The sequence below is a fragment of the Falco naumanni genome, chromosome 2 (assembly GCF_017639655.2).
Source record: "Falco naumanni isolate bFalNau1 chromosome 2, bFalNau1.pat, whole genome shotgun sequence".
Taxonomy (NCBI): domain Eukaryota; kingdom Metazoa; phylum Chordata; class Aves; order Falconiformes; family Falconidae; genus Falco; species Falco naumanni.
This window is the reverse complement of record NC_054055.1, coordinates 76,601,433-76,617,283: the sequence shown is the minus strand read 5'-3', so window position 1 is coordinate 76,617,283 and position 15,851 is coordinate 76,601,433. Positions and strand designations below refer to the sequence as shown.

General features: G+C 40.3%; 1 protein-coding gene across 2 annotated transcripts in view; it reads right to left on the bottom strand.

The window, feature by feature from the left end:
- Nucleotides 1-15,851, bottom strand: part of MRPS6 (mitochondrial ribosomal protein S6) — a 47,048-nt gene that overhangs the window by 12,020 nt on the left and 19,177 nt on the right. The window contains exons 1-2 of one of the 2 annotated variants that reach the window (XM_040585010.1): nt 571-5,665; nt 350-489 (exon numbers count right to left, since the gene is read on the bottom strand). In XM_040585010.1, coding sequence (XP_040440944.1) covers nt 350-489; nt 571-582 — 152 coding nt within the window. In that variant the 5' untranslated portion in view covers nt 583-5,665. Of the gene's footprint in view, nt 1-349; nt 490-570; nt 5,666-15,851 lie in introns of those variants that run through there. The other variant, XM_040585009.1, reaches the window with a different exon arrangement.

Below are 15,851 nucleotides of genomic sequence, written 5' to 3'. Positions count from 1 at the left end.
AGCAGACTAAGTATGGCTTTTATCAGCAAACAGCCTGACTACCTTGGAAAACAGTTATGTTAAAATGACATTGTGTATGTTGGGGAAAGCAGTTCTGCAAGCCTGGACTCAGGCTACTTGTAACACAACCAAAGGCTGACAAAAAGCCAACACCACAGAATAAAAGACACAAAACACTCAAAGCAAAAACACACGCATGCAGAAACAGCCACACAACACCTTACTGAGATCACAGACATTACAGGCGTACTCCCAAAAAGCACAAGGAAGACCAAACCATGACAGTTACTTATGTACATTTTAAAAGAAGCACTTAAAGGATTTTAAGGAAAAAACACATCATGCATACCCTCCTCTTCTGTGGCGCTCATTGTGCCTGGAGATTTTGTAGGGTAGAGACCTTTCTCCCAGGTTCTCTAGGTTCCTCACAATGGCTCCTCTCTCCATAAGAGCCTCAACAGTGCGCTTCAGCACAGCTGCAGTCTCAGGCTTTAAAAGAAAAAAAGAAAAAAAAAAAGTGGGAAATGTACACAAATCTGGTTACTCTTATTATGTGATTAAAAGGGATACCTGTACTTGCATGGCTCAGCACCAGAAGAGATCGTTCTGTAAACTGAGAGGGCAAAGTAGAAGCAGAAGCAGACCTCCTCCTAGGACAAAAATTTTTAAGAACAAACAGCCAATTCCTCTGTGAATTATGGCAACAGCAAAGTTTCCACAAATTTTGAAGTCAGGCCCCAACAACAACAGGAAAAAGGGAATAGTTAATGGATTTGACTCACCTGGTATCACTTTGGCTGACCTTTGCACAGGTATAAGTAAATATATGTGGCAAAGAGCAATTATGAATTGGCAACAGTTTTAAGGTCCCTGGACCATCGATGCTCATTAATATTGTTCAACACAACATTTAACATGAACAGTGCTGGGGGAACACTAACCCATGCCTTGCTACAGAAACGATTAGCACTGCACTTATTTCATATTGTCATTTCAACCGCACGCATGTAATACATATTGGACCCTTGGCTAAACCACTGCGCATCTCATTACTTTTGTACAGCCGACATTCAAGCCTTTTTAAGGGTTAAGAAACTGATGTGCAGTAATTAGTCTAACAGGCAGAGATTTCACTCCTTAGAAAAACAAGTTTGAGGGACAGGCAGCCAAAAAACAGTAGGTAAAACAGATGCAACATTTTCTTGCTCACTGTGTATCAGGGCTCCTTAGAGCACTGAATCATTTTGATAATGACACTCAACAGTATCTATTAAAATGTTAATAGAGTACAAATTATAATGTTTTGAAAACAACTGCAAACTTACATACTCTCAGCAACAAAAAGTATTTTAATAAACAGATCTCATACAGAGAAAGGAAACTAAATGGATGTCCAGTTGGACACAAACCAAACTATAGCTTTCTTCGGTGTTCCTTGCAACATTTCACAAGATATATTCCCAAGTCTACTTGTCCAGTGAGATGGCAACAGCTGTAAATGGAAAAGTAGTGAAAGAACTGATTTTAACAAAATAAAATCTGAATTAAGCTGAAAATTAGACCACCATAATAATTTCATCATCCCTTCTCAGCCAGAAGAAAACTTCTGTAAGCTTTCCACCACTTTATGTACAAGACAACTGAAAGTTAGTTTCCTAAGTCTCTAAGGAAGAGGCGCACACCTTGCCTAAGAAAAAGGGTTGTTTAATGCCCAGATCCCCTAATGGAAATTGGTGGGAAAAGGCAGCATCAGAATCCCACAAGATGCAGTGCACCACATCCTCCAGCACGTGAAATTTCCCTTTCATTTTCCTGACAATACAAGGTGATATGAAGGAGTCACTAAATGCAGAGCAGAGATGTTCAGCACATGATGTTTCACAACACTGACTGCTCTGTGAAAGACCTGCCTTTTGTGGCAGTCAAGAGTCAATCACGTATCACACCTACTGCTCCTCACAATAAATCAGAAATTTTATCATCCTGTCTCCAGCTCCATACACTGTTTGGAAAATTTATTTTCAACACGAAGAGTCTGAACAGTTCTAAGGTCAGCAAAAACGCCCGGAATTCTTCTTCAACGTATGTTTAGATTGTGTTATAAAACAATTATGGGGACCAGACAAGAATGTTCACACATGAAGAAATGTTGCTACCTTGCCAAAATCCTTCAATGCATTAGAACAATTGTTTCTCACAAGAGACAAATACTAAAGGTACCTCTTGTGACAGTGTGAAAAGTTAGGATGAAGGGATTAAGAGAGCTCATATTTAAATCATATTTTAGCTCAAAATCAGCAATAACACTATTTTTCAGTTGACTTGGGATGGTTGCTTCCATTATCACCCACTAGATTTTCAAGAAAGCACCTTTCATGTTTAGGACCTCTTTTTCCAAAAGGTTTGCAGAACTAATTGTATCTCCTTATAATTCGTTTTGGCCTCTTGCCTCAAAGCAAGCCATTCCCACAAGTGTTACAGGGGTCAATTTCTGACACTTCCAAAAGTCATTTGAGCTTACCTGGAAGAAAAAGAGTGCATTGAAAACTTATGAAGGAGAGACTGACAGATGGACAGGCAGTCCACAACTATACAGCCCTTTGCTATAAAAATAGCATTAAACCAATTCTGTAAATCATGTAGGCATTGCATGTCGGTGCCACAGCTGATGATGCTGTCCACGTTAATACTTTCATTCCCCCCTTTAAATCTGTCTCTCATCTCTCAAATACTTCTGCATACTAGATTCAAATACTAGAGAGCATCCCGTCAACCAAGGATTTTATTCCAAGATTGGATTCTTAACCTTCTCTATATGCTCATATTCTGTATTACTTTTCATCCTCAAATATGTCTGACAACTACCACCAAGCAGTCACATGCAGTCCTCTCTCTCTCCACAAACCCAAGCAGAAGGACAAGCAAATACTGCTCAGAGAAGAACTGGGGAAGCAGCAGCTATGGCACGTTACTCCCTCAGTACTCTGAGCAGTACTCAAGGAGCAGGAAGGGTGACTGTGAAATCCTTTGGCTGAGCTGACAGGACTGAAGGTGAGGAACAGAATCAAGAAAAGCCAAGCAAGGACATCAAATAGTGTCTTCACAATAATGCCAGCAACTAGGAGAGCACATAGAACAAAATCTTACTCTGCATCACGTCCACATGTTTTGCCAGAGTGGAAAGTGTTCTTTCAAACTTCTGCTATTGGAGAAACATCAGTAACAGCCAGAGAAAGGTAGCAGCTCTGCTTTACTTGACCCTGTTCTCCAAACTCCACAAATGCCAAAACACCAAGAGAGAGAGGGGAACAGAGACTCTTTTCTTAAGACTTTCTCCATGATCTCAGCACTCAAACACATCTAGATCAGGAGCTACTGCTGAGACACTCTCATTTGTTGTCAAGCAGCAGCTTTACACAGGCAAGCCAAAAACTAGGGTAACAAAGCCGCTAGTGATACCCATTCTTTAATGCTGTAAGAACCACAATAGAAACCTGGCTTCAAAAAAGAAGAGGAAAAACAAGAACTGAGTTTGTGAAGCAGGTACTAAAGTATGCATTACTATCTAGAAAGTTTTGCTTTTTAAACAAGAAACTGACACCAACCATTAGGATTTTACTTACCCACATTAGTAAGGGAGACGAGCAGTTTTAGGAGGGAAAGGGCAGCTAACCTAACAGCTTTACTATTTTCTGTACTGCAGTCCACCTGTAGTGCTCCTGACCCCAGGCTTTAACATACACTCTTGGAAAGGAATAGGATCTGCCATTCAAGTCATCTCCCACTGTGCCTGCTGTGTGTGGTTAGGTTGCAGAAGCCTCCACAGTGCTCAGACAATTATCACAGGAGCAATCTGTCAGGTCAATGAATAAAAATACTGTTGAGTTTACTATTGCTACTTGTCTCCCACTTGCGTAAAAAACGCTGGTCCATAAACAGAGCTTTGTTCAAAGGAGTTCTTAATTGACTGAGAGCTTGAGACAGACAGCTGTATGTCCAGCAGTGGAGCAGTCTGACATACCCTTCTCAACAACCAAGCAGATTTAAGTTATATCTTACTGGGTAAGTTTACTCCTCTGATACCCTCAAATGACATAAAAGCTTTTTGTCTCTTATACACACCAACAGATCAGCACATTCCCCGAGTGGCTACATGTCCAACATGATGTGCAGTTTCTAAACACAATGAAGTCTAAGATCAAGTCCCATGTATTTAAAAACAAAACAAAAAGAACAAGAAAAGAAAGCCACAGATTTCTACACTAAGGATTGTAAAAGATTACACATTTTTGCAACCTCCCCGCTTGTGGCCATACTTTAAAAACGTAAACTAATTGTTGGTTTTGAAAGCTTGTCACTGTAATCCCTCTCATTCTTCCTCTCCAAAAAAGATCATGGTTTATCATAGCTTGCCTAAAGTCATCAACCCAACTATATATAGGCTAGCCTTTGCTAACCATAAGATCCACAGACACAGGTTCCTTGGTTTGCCTCAGAGCCAGACCAGTTGAGGACATAGGAAATGGTATTGCCTGACTCCCAACCCAGGAGCCACAACATTTTTTTCCTGAACAGCCAGCACTAATTCCAGTACCACAGATGTGGGGAAGCAAAGATGTGGAAGAAAAAAAAAGGAGAAAATGGAAGGCAGTGCCAGGATATCCATGCCAGAGAGCAGGAAGCGCTGGCAAGAGTGCATAAGCCTTGGTATGTAATTCTAGCTCTGGTTCCCCCTCCTGTCTGCATTGTCAAGCCAGAGTCCTTTAAACTGCCTTCACCCTTAGCGAACTTGGTGAACTCTGTTAGTGAACCGGCTTCAGTATCATTCAGCCACAAGTATTACCTTGTTCCCAGAAAGGTACAGCTCTACGGACCTGACCAAGCCGCGAAAGGAAAAGGAAGGAGGTCACTGCAGGCTGTTCAAGGGCTTTTTTTTGGAAAACTGCCCCTGGAAGAAGTACCTGAAGGACTGTTGTCTACAGGTCAAAATACCCTACTCCTTTACCCCTGCATTTTTCAACTTGCAGCTGCCCAGAAGAAACACGATAACTAGCATGTCAACCCTGTATCTGCCAGGCAAAACAACCACAATGGGGTACATTACAAAACATACTTTCTGCGTATCATTGGCTTTCTCCACGGATGAGGATCGCTGCAGCCTCATTTACCAGGTGGCTGCACTGCCAGGGATACCCCACGCTGCTGCTGCTGCCACAGGAACTATGCGCATTGAGATCACCGGCCACCTTTCCACAAAGGGTCCAGTTCAGTTCATTAAAAGCTCTACTATTCCCATGAAGCTATACGTAGCCCCAGGTGCCATGCAAACCACAGCTGCATGCCATGCCCTAAGCACCATCAACTACTACCCAGGATCAAAGCCACAAACACACGGTAGAACAACCTGCAAGTACTGAAACACAGCACCAACAACCTCTTTTTGACTATATACCAACAGCTGAGTAAAAACTGTATCACAGTTTTTATCAGTCATACAGAACTTACATGGCAACCAGCAAGTGTATTAAAAATAGGCAAACAGAAAAAAAATGGCGAATACTCTGATAGCAAAGTATCTTCTGTTCTAGTGGAGGCCAAAGAGGCATGAGCTTGTCCACCATGAAGCTGCAAAGAACAGCTTGGAGACAGACCAGAAATGTGGCAAGGGCCTGAAATAAAGCATTGGTAATGCTGACCCACCTAAAGGGAAGGGCAACGCTGTGGCTGGAACTGGAGCCATGCGAAGAGACTCTGCACCACTACTCAATTTTCCATCTTGTTAGCTGGCCAGAGGAGCTCAAGAGAGAGCACAAAGTCAAAGGGGTAAAAATACCAGAACTGGCTAAAAAAGCAGCCTTCTCAAGCCACCAAAGCTCCTCCAAAAAGAGTCTTTAGAGAGAGAAAAGGAAGCAGACACCAAATACTTAAGTTTTAGGGCTAGGACCATACTCAAGTTCTTCTGGCCACTTACGAGGTTCAACAGGAAGCATCTGAAGTCAGCGGGCACATCTCCTTGAATTATAAACAGAACGAAATCCATCATAATTAGTTTGATTATCCTTTCAATGTAGTAATAGTAGGATAAAATTATGGGGGTTTTGGGTTGTTAACCAGTTACAAAAGGTTGTTCTGAGATTAATTGCCACCTCAGTAAATAAAGAATGCAAAATCTATGTTTAGAAGAGAGCTGCAAATGAAAAGCAGCGAAACTGGGGGGGGGGGGGGGGGGGGGGGGGCGGGGTGGAAACAACTCATTACTGTCATTTACTACATAATAAACCACTAGAAACTTATTAGTGAAAATGATAAAAAAACCACACGCACATTTGTGAACTTGCCAAGATCAACACCAACATAAGAAAGAGCTTTGCAATGAGAAACAAGGGGAAACTGGAGTCATTTAATTGTCACACCCTTTTTTAGCATACAAGAAGACACAGCAAGCAGATGAAAAAAAATAATCAGCAGATTAAGAATGGACAGCAAAGAAAAAATTAGCGCTAGTATTAGTAAAAACCATAGCCAGAGATACAACACAGCTAGTGGCAGGGTTGTTCTTCATCTGCCTAGGGAACAAACTTGAACTGCTGGTGCAAGATGTAAAGCTACAATTACTATATAAGCATAAACAACACAGAACAGCAGTCCTAAGTAGTGCACAACTACTGAAGGATACCTACTATTCAGAAAAGATCAAAATAAAGATAAAAGCAGTAGATGAAGCGAACAGAAGATGTGGGACCTGTGCTGCACCCCTGCTAAAGGCCTGCATGTGTCCAATGAGCACAATCAGGATGTCCAGAAACCGAGCAACAAAAATGTGAGGACTCAGGACACCTGCCTGGAAGTTCAGACCCAGGCAGGGGTGGGGAAGGACCAGTCTAGGGACAGCTGGACATAGGGCAGCACTAGGTAGGGACAGGGCTTTCCATAAGTATGACAGTACAATTTAAATGATACAGAGTAAGGAACAAATGGGAGAAATCCAAGTGCTCCCAAACGACATAACCATTCTGTATTTCCATCAAACAGTGATTGAACAAAAAGGTGTGATACTACTACTCTAGAAGAGGATTTGGCAAATAGCAAAAAAGTTATAGCAGGCAGGTCACCAAAAATAAATTTGAGGGAGTGATCAAAACTGACTCAGTCTGAACTAAAAATAACACCCCACCCTCAAAACAGATCTTTAATTAACATTTTAATGAGGTATAAGCTAAGGAACTAACAACTTCACCTGATGCAAATATGAAGCCCGGGGGCTTGGATGCAGAGGAAGCAGCAACTTTTGAAGTCAAAGTGATTCAAGTATCTCTTTTGTTGCAAAATCCACCTTTCTTCTTCAAAGAATCAAAATTCCGCTATATTTATATATTTTTAACTCAACATTTAAGATCAAAGGAAATTATTACAGAAAGTGAACTAAAAAAAAAAGTAATACAAGTACCCTATAAATACAAAGTCACAGTTAAAGTAACACATCTGTCTCAACTCTGAACTTAGCTCAATTTAATTTGTTTTAGAGCTGACACTCTTGATAATTTCTAAAGAGAACTCTAGAAGGTCTCTTGTAAGCCTGAAGTGAATAGCAACCAAATCCTCCACGATTCAGGGCCATTTCAAAGGTTTATTACTAGAAACAGTTAACATAACAGTTGGCCACAATTTTCGAATCAATTAAACATCTTCTAAAGTCCGTTTAGAAACTTACCCTCTTCTTCCCAACCATAATAAATTATATTACGGACTTCAGTGTAATACTCCTAGTCAGCTAAAATCTACTTATCAGAAACTTGCTACGACCAAGCTTACTAGAAACTACAAGTAAGTTCTGTTCCTCTCATCACTTTCAGATGTGAATAATTACATCAAGTTTATTTTATGTATTCCTGAAGCTTAAATTTTCAAGACTGGAAAGGAAAAAAAAAAACATAAAAAAACAACAAATCAAACAACAAGCCAAAAAACAACAGAGGGAGTTATTTTCCAACACCTTTTCTCCCTGGCTTTTGAAATGCACACACGCTCACATACAATTTCTGTTGTTTCCACATTTGTTGTATTTCAAGATGAAAAACAGAAGAGACATTCCAATGAAGAGAACAAAAAGATAACACTAGGAGCAGAAAAACAGAAAAGTGAGAGGGAAAAAAAGCCTTCCTCAATCTTGTGATACAGAAGCTGGAACCACAGTCAAGAAGCCAGTGCTTCCTTCACCATCGCCGTATTTCTCACTGGTAAACCTCTTCCTGAGCCCACTGCAAGGGGATACATGGCTGCCGTTTCCTAATTCACGTCATCAATTCTACTCCCCGAAACAATGAACTGCCAGTTTTAAGACACCCTGGAACTGTTTTCAGCTTCTCAAACTCTCCCATTGATTCCTCAAGTGTTTGTACTGCAGTTGCCCAGCCTCACTGATCCACCTTCAGAAGACCCTGAGATAAGCAAAATGTAAAGCCAGACTTAACGTGCAGCATAGTCCAACGAAGATCTGCATCAAGCCATCCTTAAACAAGTTTAAAGAAATTCTGTGCACAACGGTATGTTTAGATGCATTCAGCATTTTAGCACCATAGAGACCAGACGCTCTTTCTCCCTCCCCATCTTTCAAGATTATACCTGACTGTTACAGTTTACTGCTTTCTTGAGAAAGCTAGTTATGCCTCCTCTGGATAATAGGTCTTGTGGTGCAATTTTACCTGCCAAGATGTTTAATATGATGCAAGTCCTAAGAAAACAGGCTGTAAATGGAAGATAACGTATACAACTCAGTAACAGAATTAAGCTGGAACTTAAGTTTGGAAGCTTACTTCTCAAGAATGTCACCTATATTACCAAACTTCTCAAGACAAGACTGATTTTAAGAATTTTAATTCTGGGTAAGATCTCTATTCACAAATAGGCTCACTCTTTCATCCTCTTCCCTCTAACCCAGCCTTGTTTCCAGCTCCCGTAGAATTCTCTCTCATCAACTTATTTTAAGCTCTTCTATTCACCCACATATTTAACACCAGCTTGGAAAACTTACAGACACTGACAGAAAGAGTCCCAGAGCAATGGCTGCTATTTCCAAGGTAAGCAGAAGCCCATCATCCCCTTTCTCCAAGTGTTTGAAAGGGAAAGACTGCCTGAACACAGAGCTATCATACCTTCAGCTGCCTGCCACCTCCGTTCACAAGCTTCTCTGCAAGCTGGGGAAGGGCCACGAATCAAACTACCTTCACGCTGCTGTTACCGCTTGCTTCCCTGGATGCTTCTGGGGCAAAGTCAGTGGTGGTACCAAGAAGGAGGAAGGCTTCAATACATTTTACACAAAATGCTCAGGGCTCAAAACCCCAGCCACCTCCCCACCACGCGATACTCAGCCTGGTACGTTTCTCCACAGGGAACAGCTTGCTGGCCAACATGGCACACACGCAGGCAGCTCTAAACCCACAGAGGCTCTTCCAGTGTAATCGCCTTGGGCACGTTCAGCATTTTCCAGATCAACTTTCATACCTCTCTAACTGGGGGAAATCTGCACAGTGGTGAAGGAAATAGGCACTTGCATAGCTTCCAGAAGAAAAACACCAGTTCCATTGAGTCGTGGCTGCAAAGGCCAAATGCAGTCAATTTTTAAATTCTCTGGGTTGGAGGCTTCCAGCCTTAGAGTGCCAGCAACAGTCCAGTCTTGGGAGAAATACCCGCAGCTGTCTAAAGCACCAACTGTAGTAGTCAGGCATCAGGATATATTCCAACCAAGTCCCCAACAGTCCAGACTTAGGGTGTACCACTAGCACTGTCCAGACTAGACTAACCCACTGAAGAGCTCTCTTCCATGAGAGAACCTTTTAAGGACTAGAGATCTGGTTCCTGACATGTAGCTGTCACACCCATCATGCACGCCCTTACTGCTGTAGAACAAAGAAGAGTCAGAACTAAGAAAAACCTGAACATGGTTAGCAAAATCCAAAGAGTGTGGTGAGGACTATAGCCACAATTTTTAAATCATCACACTTTTGCAGAAAACTATCTATCTTTGGCTCTGAACCAGAGTAGCATTTAATGTGGAAGCTGCACTGTTTTCACCAACTGGTGTGCGCAAGTGAAAATTAACCTCTGCAGCTTCTTGCTCAAATTCTCACATGCACTACAGCATATATACCGGGATACTGCAAGCTGACTCAAAAAAACCCCTAGCTTCATGGTTCGGGTAAGTATTGAAAATAGTTGCTGATAAATTAAAGGTTATAAACATCGTGACCGTGAAGTTAAATTATCACCTTATTCCTATCAGTCTACAAACACCTCAAAAAAACCCCAAAACAAACCATCATCAAAAAAACCCAAATCATCAAGTACAACCCGATTAAACAGGCTTGCCAGACAGGCAGGAAGAAAGCGTGGAGCTGAAACCTCCTGGCTTGTCTGCTTTCCTGGCACAAGAACTCGTACAGGGCAAACTGGGACAGCCACATCCAAGCAGGCAGAACTCTCATCAGAGCCAGCACGCAAAGAGTACACACTACCAGCACCTCCTTGGGTTTTTCCAGTGAACCCTCAAAATAAATGCTGCTGTGGCATTTACTGAATGTGCCCTCAACCTGCCTGGGCCGGGACTCCACACCCAGGGAAACATTAAGCCTCAGACATCAGTAAATTGGGGATCAGAGTCTTTGCTAATACAAATCAAACCAGCTGGTGATGAAGAGGCTTCTTGAACCTCTTTTAAAATCAATGAAATGGAAAGCTGCTCACCGAATAATCACCTAATAAGCTAATTAGATAACCAATTAATTAACAACAGCTAACTAATGAAAACACAGGAGTCCCACTCCCTCCTAGAAATCACAATGCTAAACCAAGCCTGCAGGCAGGAAACACTTGTTTATTTTTCATCCCAAATTCAAAGCCTCCTCCAAAAACGTTTTTTTATCCATTCCTTCAACAGACTGCCGCTTTCACTTTTCTTTTACAACACAGCAGCAAAAGAAGAGAATACCTAGAATAACTTTGATGAATGCAGCACTTCCTCTGCAGATAAAAACCTGGGTTTAGCATCTTTCTCACAGTTTTACCCAGCATCCCATTCCTAAAATAGTATGTTAATCCCCAACCCACGAGTGATTAAACACCAGGCCTGGCCACCTCCTTGTTGAACCATCATCACTGGACAACAAAGAAGTCACGATTCACACCACACTTCCCATGGCTGTTAGTTCCAATATGTCCTTACGGGGGTCACTGACAAGGCGGAAGGCTCACATTTGGTCTCTGCTTACATCTTTTTCAAATAAAAGTTGTGGAAAGGTATCCTTCTCTCCCCAAAGGCAACTATTTAAGCACTGACTACCACAAGCTCTCACTGCTTTCTACAAGGGAGGAGACAGCATCACATGCATCATTCTTAGAGCATGATTGCTGGCACAGGCTCCTTGGAGGACTTAGGCACCAGGAATGATTTCTAGATAAACACAAGACAGACACTGAGGCATCCAAGCTGGGGCAGTCCCAGTGGGACAGCAAAACACATCTGGAGGCACTTAAGGACACTCCATAATCAAGTAAGAAGGCGCCTGTCCCACTCAAGAATTGGTTAAGCAGCAGCTGAACAAGGCATTTAAAGAACAAAAAAGAAAAAAAAGAAAAAAGTTAGTAATTTTGCATGATATCCAACACAGCCACTCCGTTAAATGAGGGTTCACCCATATTTTGTTTTGCATGCAGGCTGCTGCTCTGCAGGGTGCTTCAGGCGTTCAGCCTTGCCTTGCCAGCGTCCTGAGCTTCAGGCCATAGAAAGAGCAGCCCAGGCCACCCCAGCCCCACCTCCCCACAACATCAGGTGGCCTGAAGGTTCTGCAGTCAAACTCTCCACCCATATTTTGGATCCTTAAGTTCTTCTTGCAGTTCTAAGAATCTGCTTTGGTTTTGTTTCCTCTAACCAAACACCCACACCCTGCTTGAAGAGGTCTGCCTTGTAACAACAGGAAAAAAATTGAGAGGTATCTTTGTATAGAGGGATGCAAGGCTTACTACAAGGAAGAATATGTATGACACTTATAGACAAGTTCTCCAAAGTAGCTTCACAAATATCTGTTCTGTTGTTGTTTGTTGGGTTTTTTCTCTATTTTTATTGAAACTTTGTACAGAAGTTTTAAACATTTCCATACAATACTTTTAGACAGGACAAAATGCCATGGTAAAGGAATGTAAACTGCAAGAAACACAGTCTGAAGTATCCAAATACTCTCTAATAAGAGTTTTAGTTTGAAGACTAATGCAGTAGGCAAAATAATATGCATACAGTATACAAAGAACAGTATACACAGGGCCAGCAATGCTAACTATGAAAATTTTGCATCAGATTTACTTCAAAGGTTTATAGCAATATGATGATTCTATACACTAGACCAAAATTAATTTATCATACATCGTTTCTATGACAAAAAGCTTGTCATTAAGGACAGTAGCAACTTACAATATAATTAAGCTGTATTAATCTCATTAACACTTCTAAATCTATATTCCTACTACAGTAATTTTTTTCAGTATATTGTCTTATAAGATCTTAATAGACCTTTAAATAACACTTTACCAAAAGAGACCTGGATCCATTATAGTGATCTTATCTACATGCCCATTTGGCTTATTTCAAAAAAACAAGGGACAAGCAAAAAGGCAAGTTTCAAATGCTATATGATATCATTTGGTTTTGGTCTGAAATGTATTTTAGTTGAATAGTTAAAAAAAACAAACAACAAAAAAAACCCAAAAAGGCAGTTCATTAACTGGTATTTTATATAAAATCTGCAGAAAAAATACAACAGCAACAAAAACCAAAAGTACTTCACAGATATCTAAAAAAACATATCAGAGATACAAGGTAAAGCAGCATCACTTTGACACTGTGCTTTAAAAATAAGATGATGAATGAAGAGACTGCCCTAGTGATATTAGAAAATTTGCTTTCTTCTTGAAGAAGACTACTAACATTTTGCACAGCAACTATTTTTATAACCACCTCATTTAAAAACGTGTATTTATAGACACAGAGAATTGTCATATCATTACCATTTTTGCTCAAAGTGTCTGACTTTACACAGTGAAACTGATAATGCTAAGTGTCACCAGATGTCACTATACCATGAATTCAATATTAGAACAGAAGTGAAGCAAATGCCTTTAAACCAACACCATAAAAGAAATAATAGAAAGTGTTTTGTAAACAAAACAAACCACTTTGCAAAACAAGAGAGTTCAGAGATCTCACAGTGAAATCAGAATCCTAATTATATATGTTTACATTCTAGGACTACTCTTTACCTTAGGCCAATTAAAGCACATTAAACCATTTAATTATATACAAACATTTTCTTAAAAAAAATTTTGTAAAACATTGCACACAAGTCTGCTTTTTAACATCACATAACAAGGTTAGTTTTATTTTCAAAACAATTACGTTTAAGGGCACAGAACATACAGAATACCAAATTAACAGATGAGTATTTTTGCTTTGCTATACATGCTAAATCCAAAGATTTCCTCAAGAAAGCTAGAGCTTAGAAACTCCGACTTCTTCCATGTATCCTGTTCTCTGAAGGGGAGCATCTCCCAACACCTCCTTTATCTTAGGATTTAAAAAAATATATATATAAAAAAAATAAAGCTGTATGTTTTAAAGTTGTAAGCTTTAAGTGCTCGTGCAGAGACCCTTTGATGACTCTGCCCGCTTCACTGTAACCTTGTGATAAATCCTCTTCACTACTCAGTTACAGTACTCTCATGACTTACATCAGAAGTCTCATGCTGGCCCTTCTGGGATTAAGGTGGAAAGGGGAACACAGAAGTGGAGAAGTATAAAATACACAAGCGGTATACTGAAGGCCATTTTAGTTTCTTACAATCTCTCACCGTTTCCTTTCAGGTATTACTAAAACCCAACAGGAAAAAAAAAATAAATCACAAAACCAACAAAAGAATCCCTAAACTTTGGCAGAGAATAGCATCAAATCAGTCATTAAAAAAAAAATTAAATAAGAACAGTCTCCCAGAATGTACTACTAAGCTCCCAAGAAGCCTTTTGTTGTTGTTGTTGGGTTTTTTGGGGGGTTGTTTGTTTTGTGGTTTGTTTTTTTTTTAAATAAAAGGCTTCAAATAAATTTCTGGGAGAAAATTCAAATATCTTAACAGAAAAATAAGTTAAGGGAAATAAAAAAAAAGTGTCATTCCAAAGTAAGTTTTTCCAAGAGTGCCATTCTAAGCTCAAGGCAATAAATAAACCAATCTCTGCAAGACAGAAGCGCTCATCCTCCTGGATCTACCCCTGCATGACTAGCCAGTCCCACTGAGGAAGCAGTGGCCAGGCATTAAGATTTATGCAACTGATTGTCCTTATGGGAGACCCTTTGTAGTTTTGCTGGACAGAAAAGTTGGTGTTTAAACCAAAATGTATTAACCTGGGTTAACACCTCTTCCACAAAGATCATGATCAGCAGATTAGCAAAGGCATGTTTACGCTATAAAAAAAAATATCCTCAAGCAACTTCTTACACTAAGGTCCATTACACTAGGCAAGGTACTTGCTCACCAATATAGACAGTTTGCTTGAAGCCTTTTTTTTTCCCCTCAAATGAAGGCCTTTTATTAAGTGGTTATACACAGCAAAGAACATCAGCAATTTTTATGACCTCTAAGACATGAAAACAGCATATGACTGAAGAGGCTGGCATTATGCAGAGAGTAGCATAGAAATACACTTTTAAACAACTGAAAAGAAAAATAACTTGCTTAAAAGCTTCTTCACAATAACAGGTCCAAAGATAGGGGGGATGCAAGGTATTACTTTATTCAGATCCTGACTGAAACAGAACAAGGTCTTAAAAAGATTAGTCAGGATGAGTTTGGTACAATGCTCTGGGTGATGCTCTGTGTTGAGAAAGGAATGGACTCTGAATAATTAGAAAAGATAAGGTGGGCACCTGAAGGAGATAAGGAAACCATAAGTCAGGAAATCGTTGAACGAAGAAAGTTGAAAGGTTTACTCCACCTAGATCCCACCTATTATGAACAGAATGATTAGATGTCAAAATCAAATGAATATATTGTAAAGATGTTGTAACCTCTCATGAAAACCGTATAAATTACCTGACTTTTCACTGAAAACTTGGGAGCTAGTCTGTCCAGTGCAAACCAGCTAGATCCCCAACGTTGCATGAAATAATCACCTTTGCTGCTTAAAGACAAAAATAGTCTCTGAGCAGTTACTCTGTGCCGTTTTGGCATCATGACTGACTGCTAATTACACTAATTAATGCAGCAACTTGTTAGTTTAGCAAAAGTGGGAATACATTAGCTGGGAGATGTAGTATCTCAGATTCAATAGTCAAAGGCTGCACTGCACATTTGTGAAGGATTGTGACTCCCTACCACAGTAAAGGAAAATTTCACTATGGATGTACTGGAGTTATACTTAACAGGATTCAAGCATCCTATTTATTAACTCTTTAAACAGTGTTCTCTTTAAAATATCAAATTACTTGGGTGGAAGAGAGGAGGAAGATCAAGCTGGAAAAGCTATTATAAGCAAATCACTCTTCAGGTGGCAATAAAAGCCATGCCTTCAGCTTCACAACCATGTAAGGCACCCTGGGAAAAAAGCAAGCACAGATGAAGCAATGGCAGCCAAGCCAAGCAAAAGGGTCCCTGAGCTAACCTGGCTTCACAGGTTAGGAGGCATTGCATTTAATATTGGTCCAGAAAAATCCAAGTACCCGTCACTGATAGAAAAATGTGTCAAGTTACTAAGGGACAGTGCCTGGTACAAGAGTCTCTCTTTCCCTGTGCCAAGTTAAGCATGTTAACCAAATCCC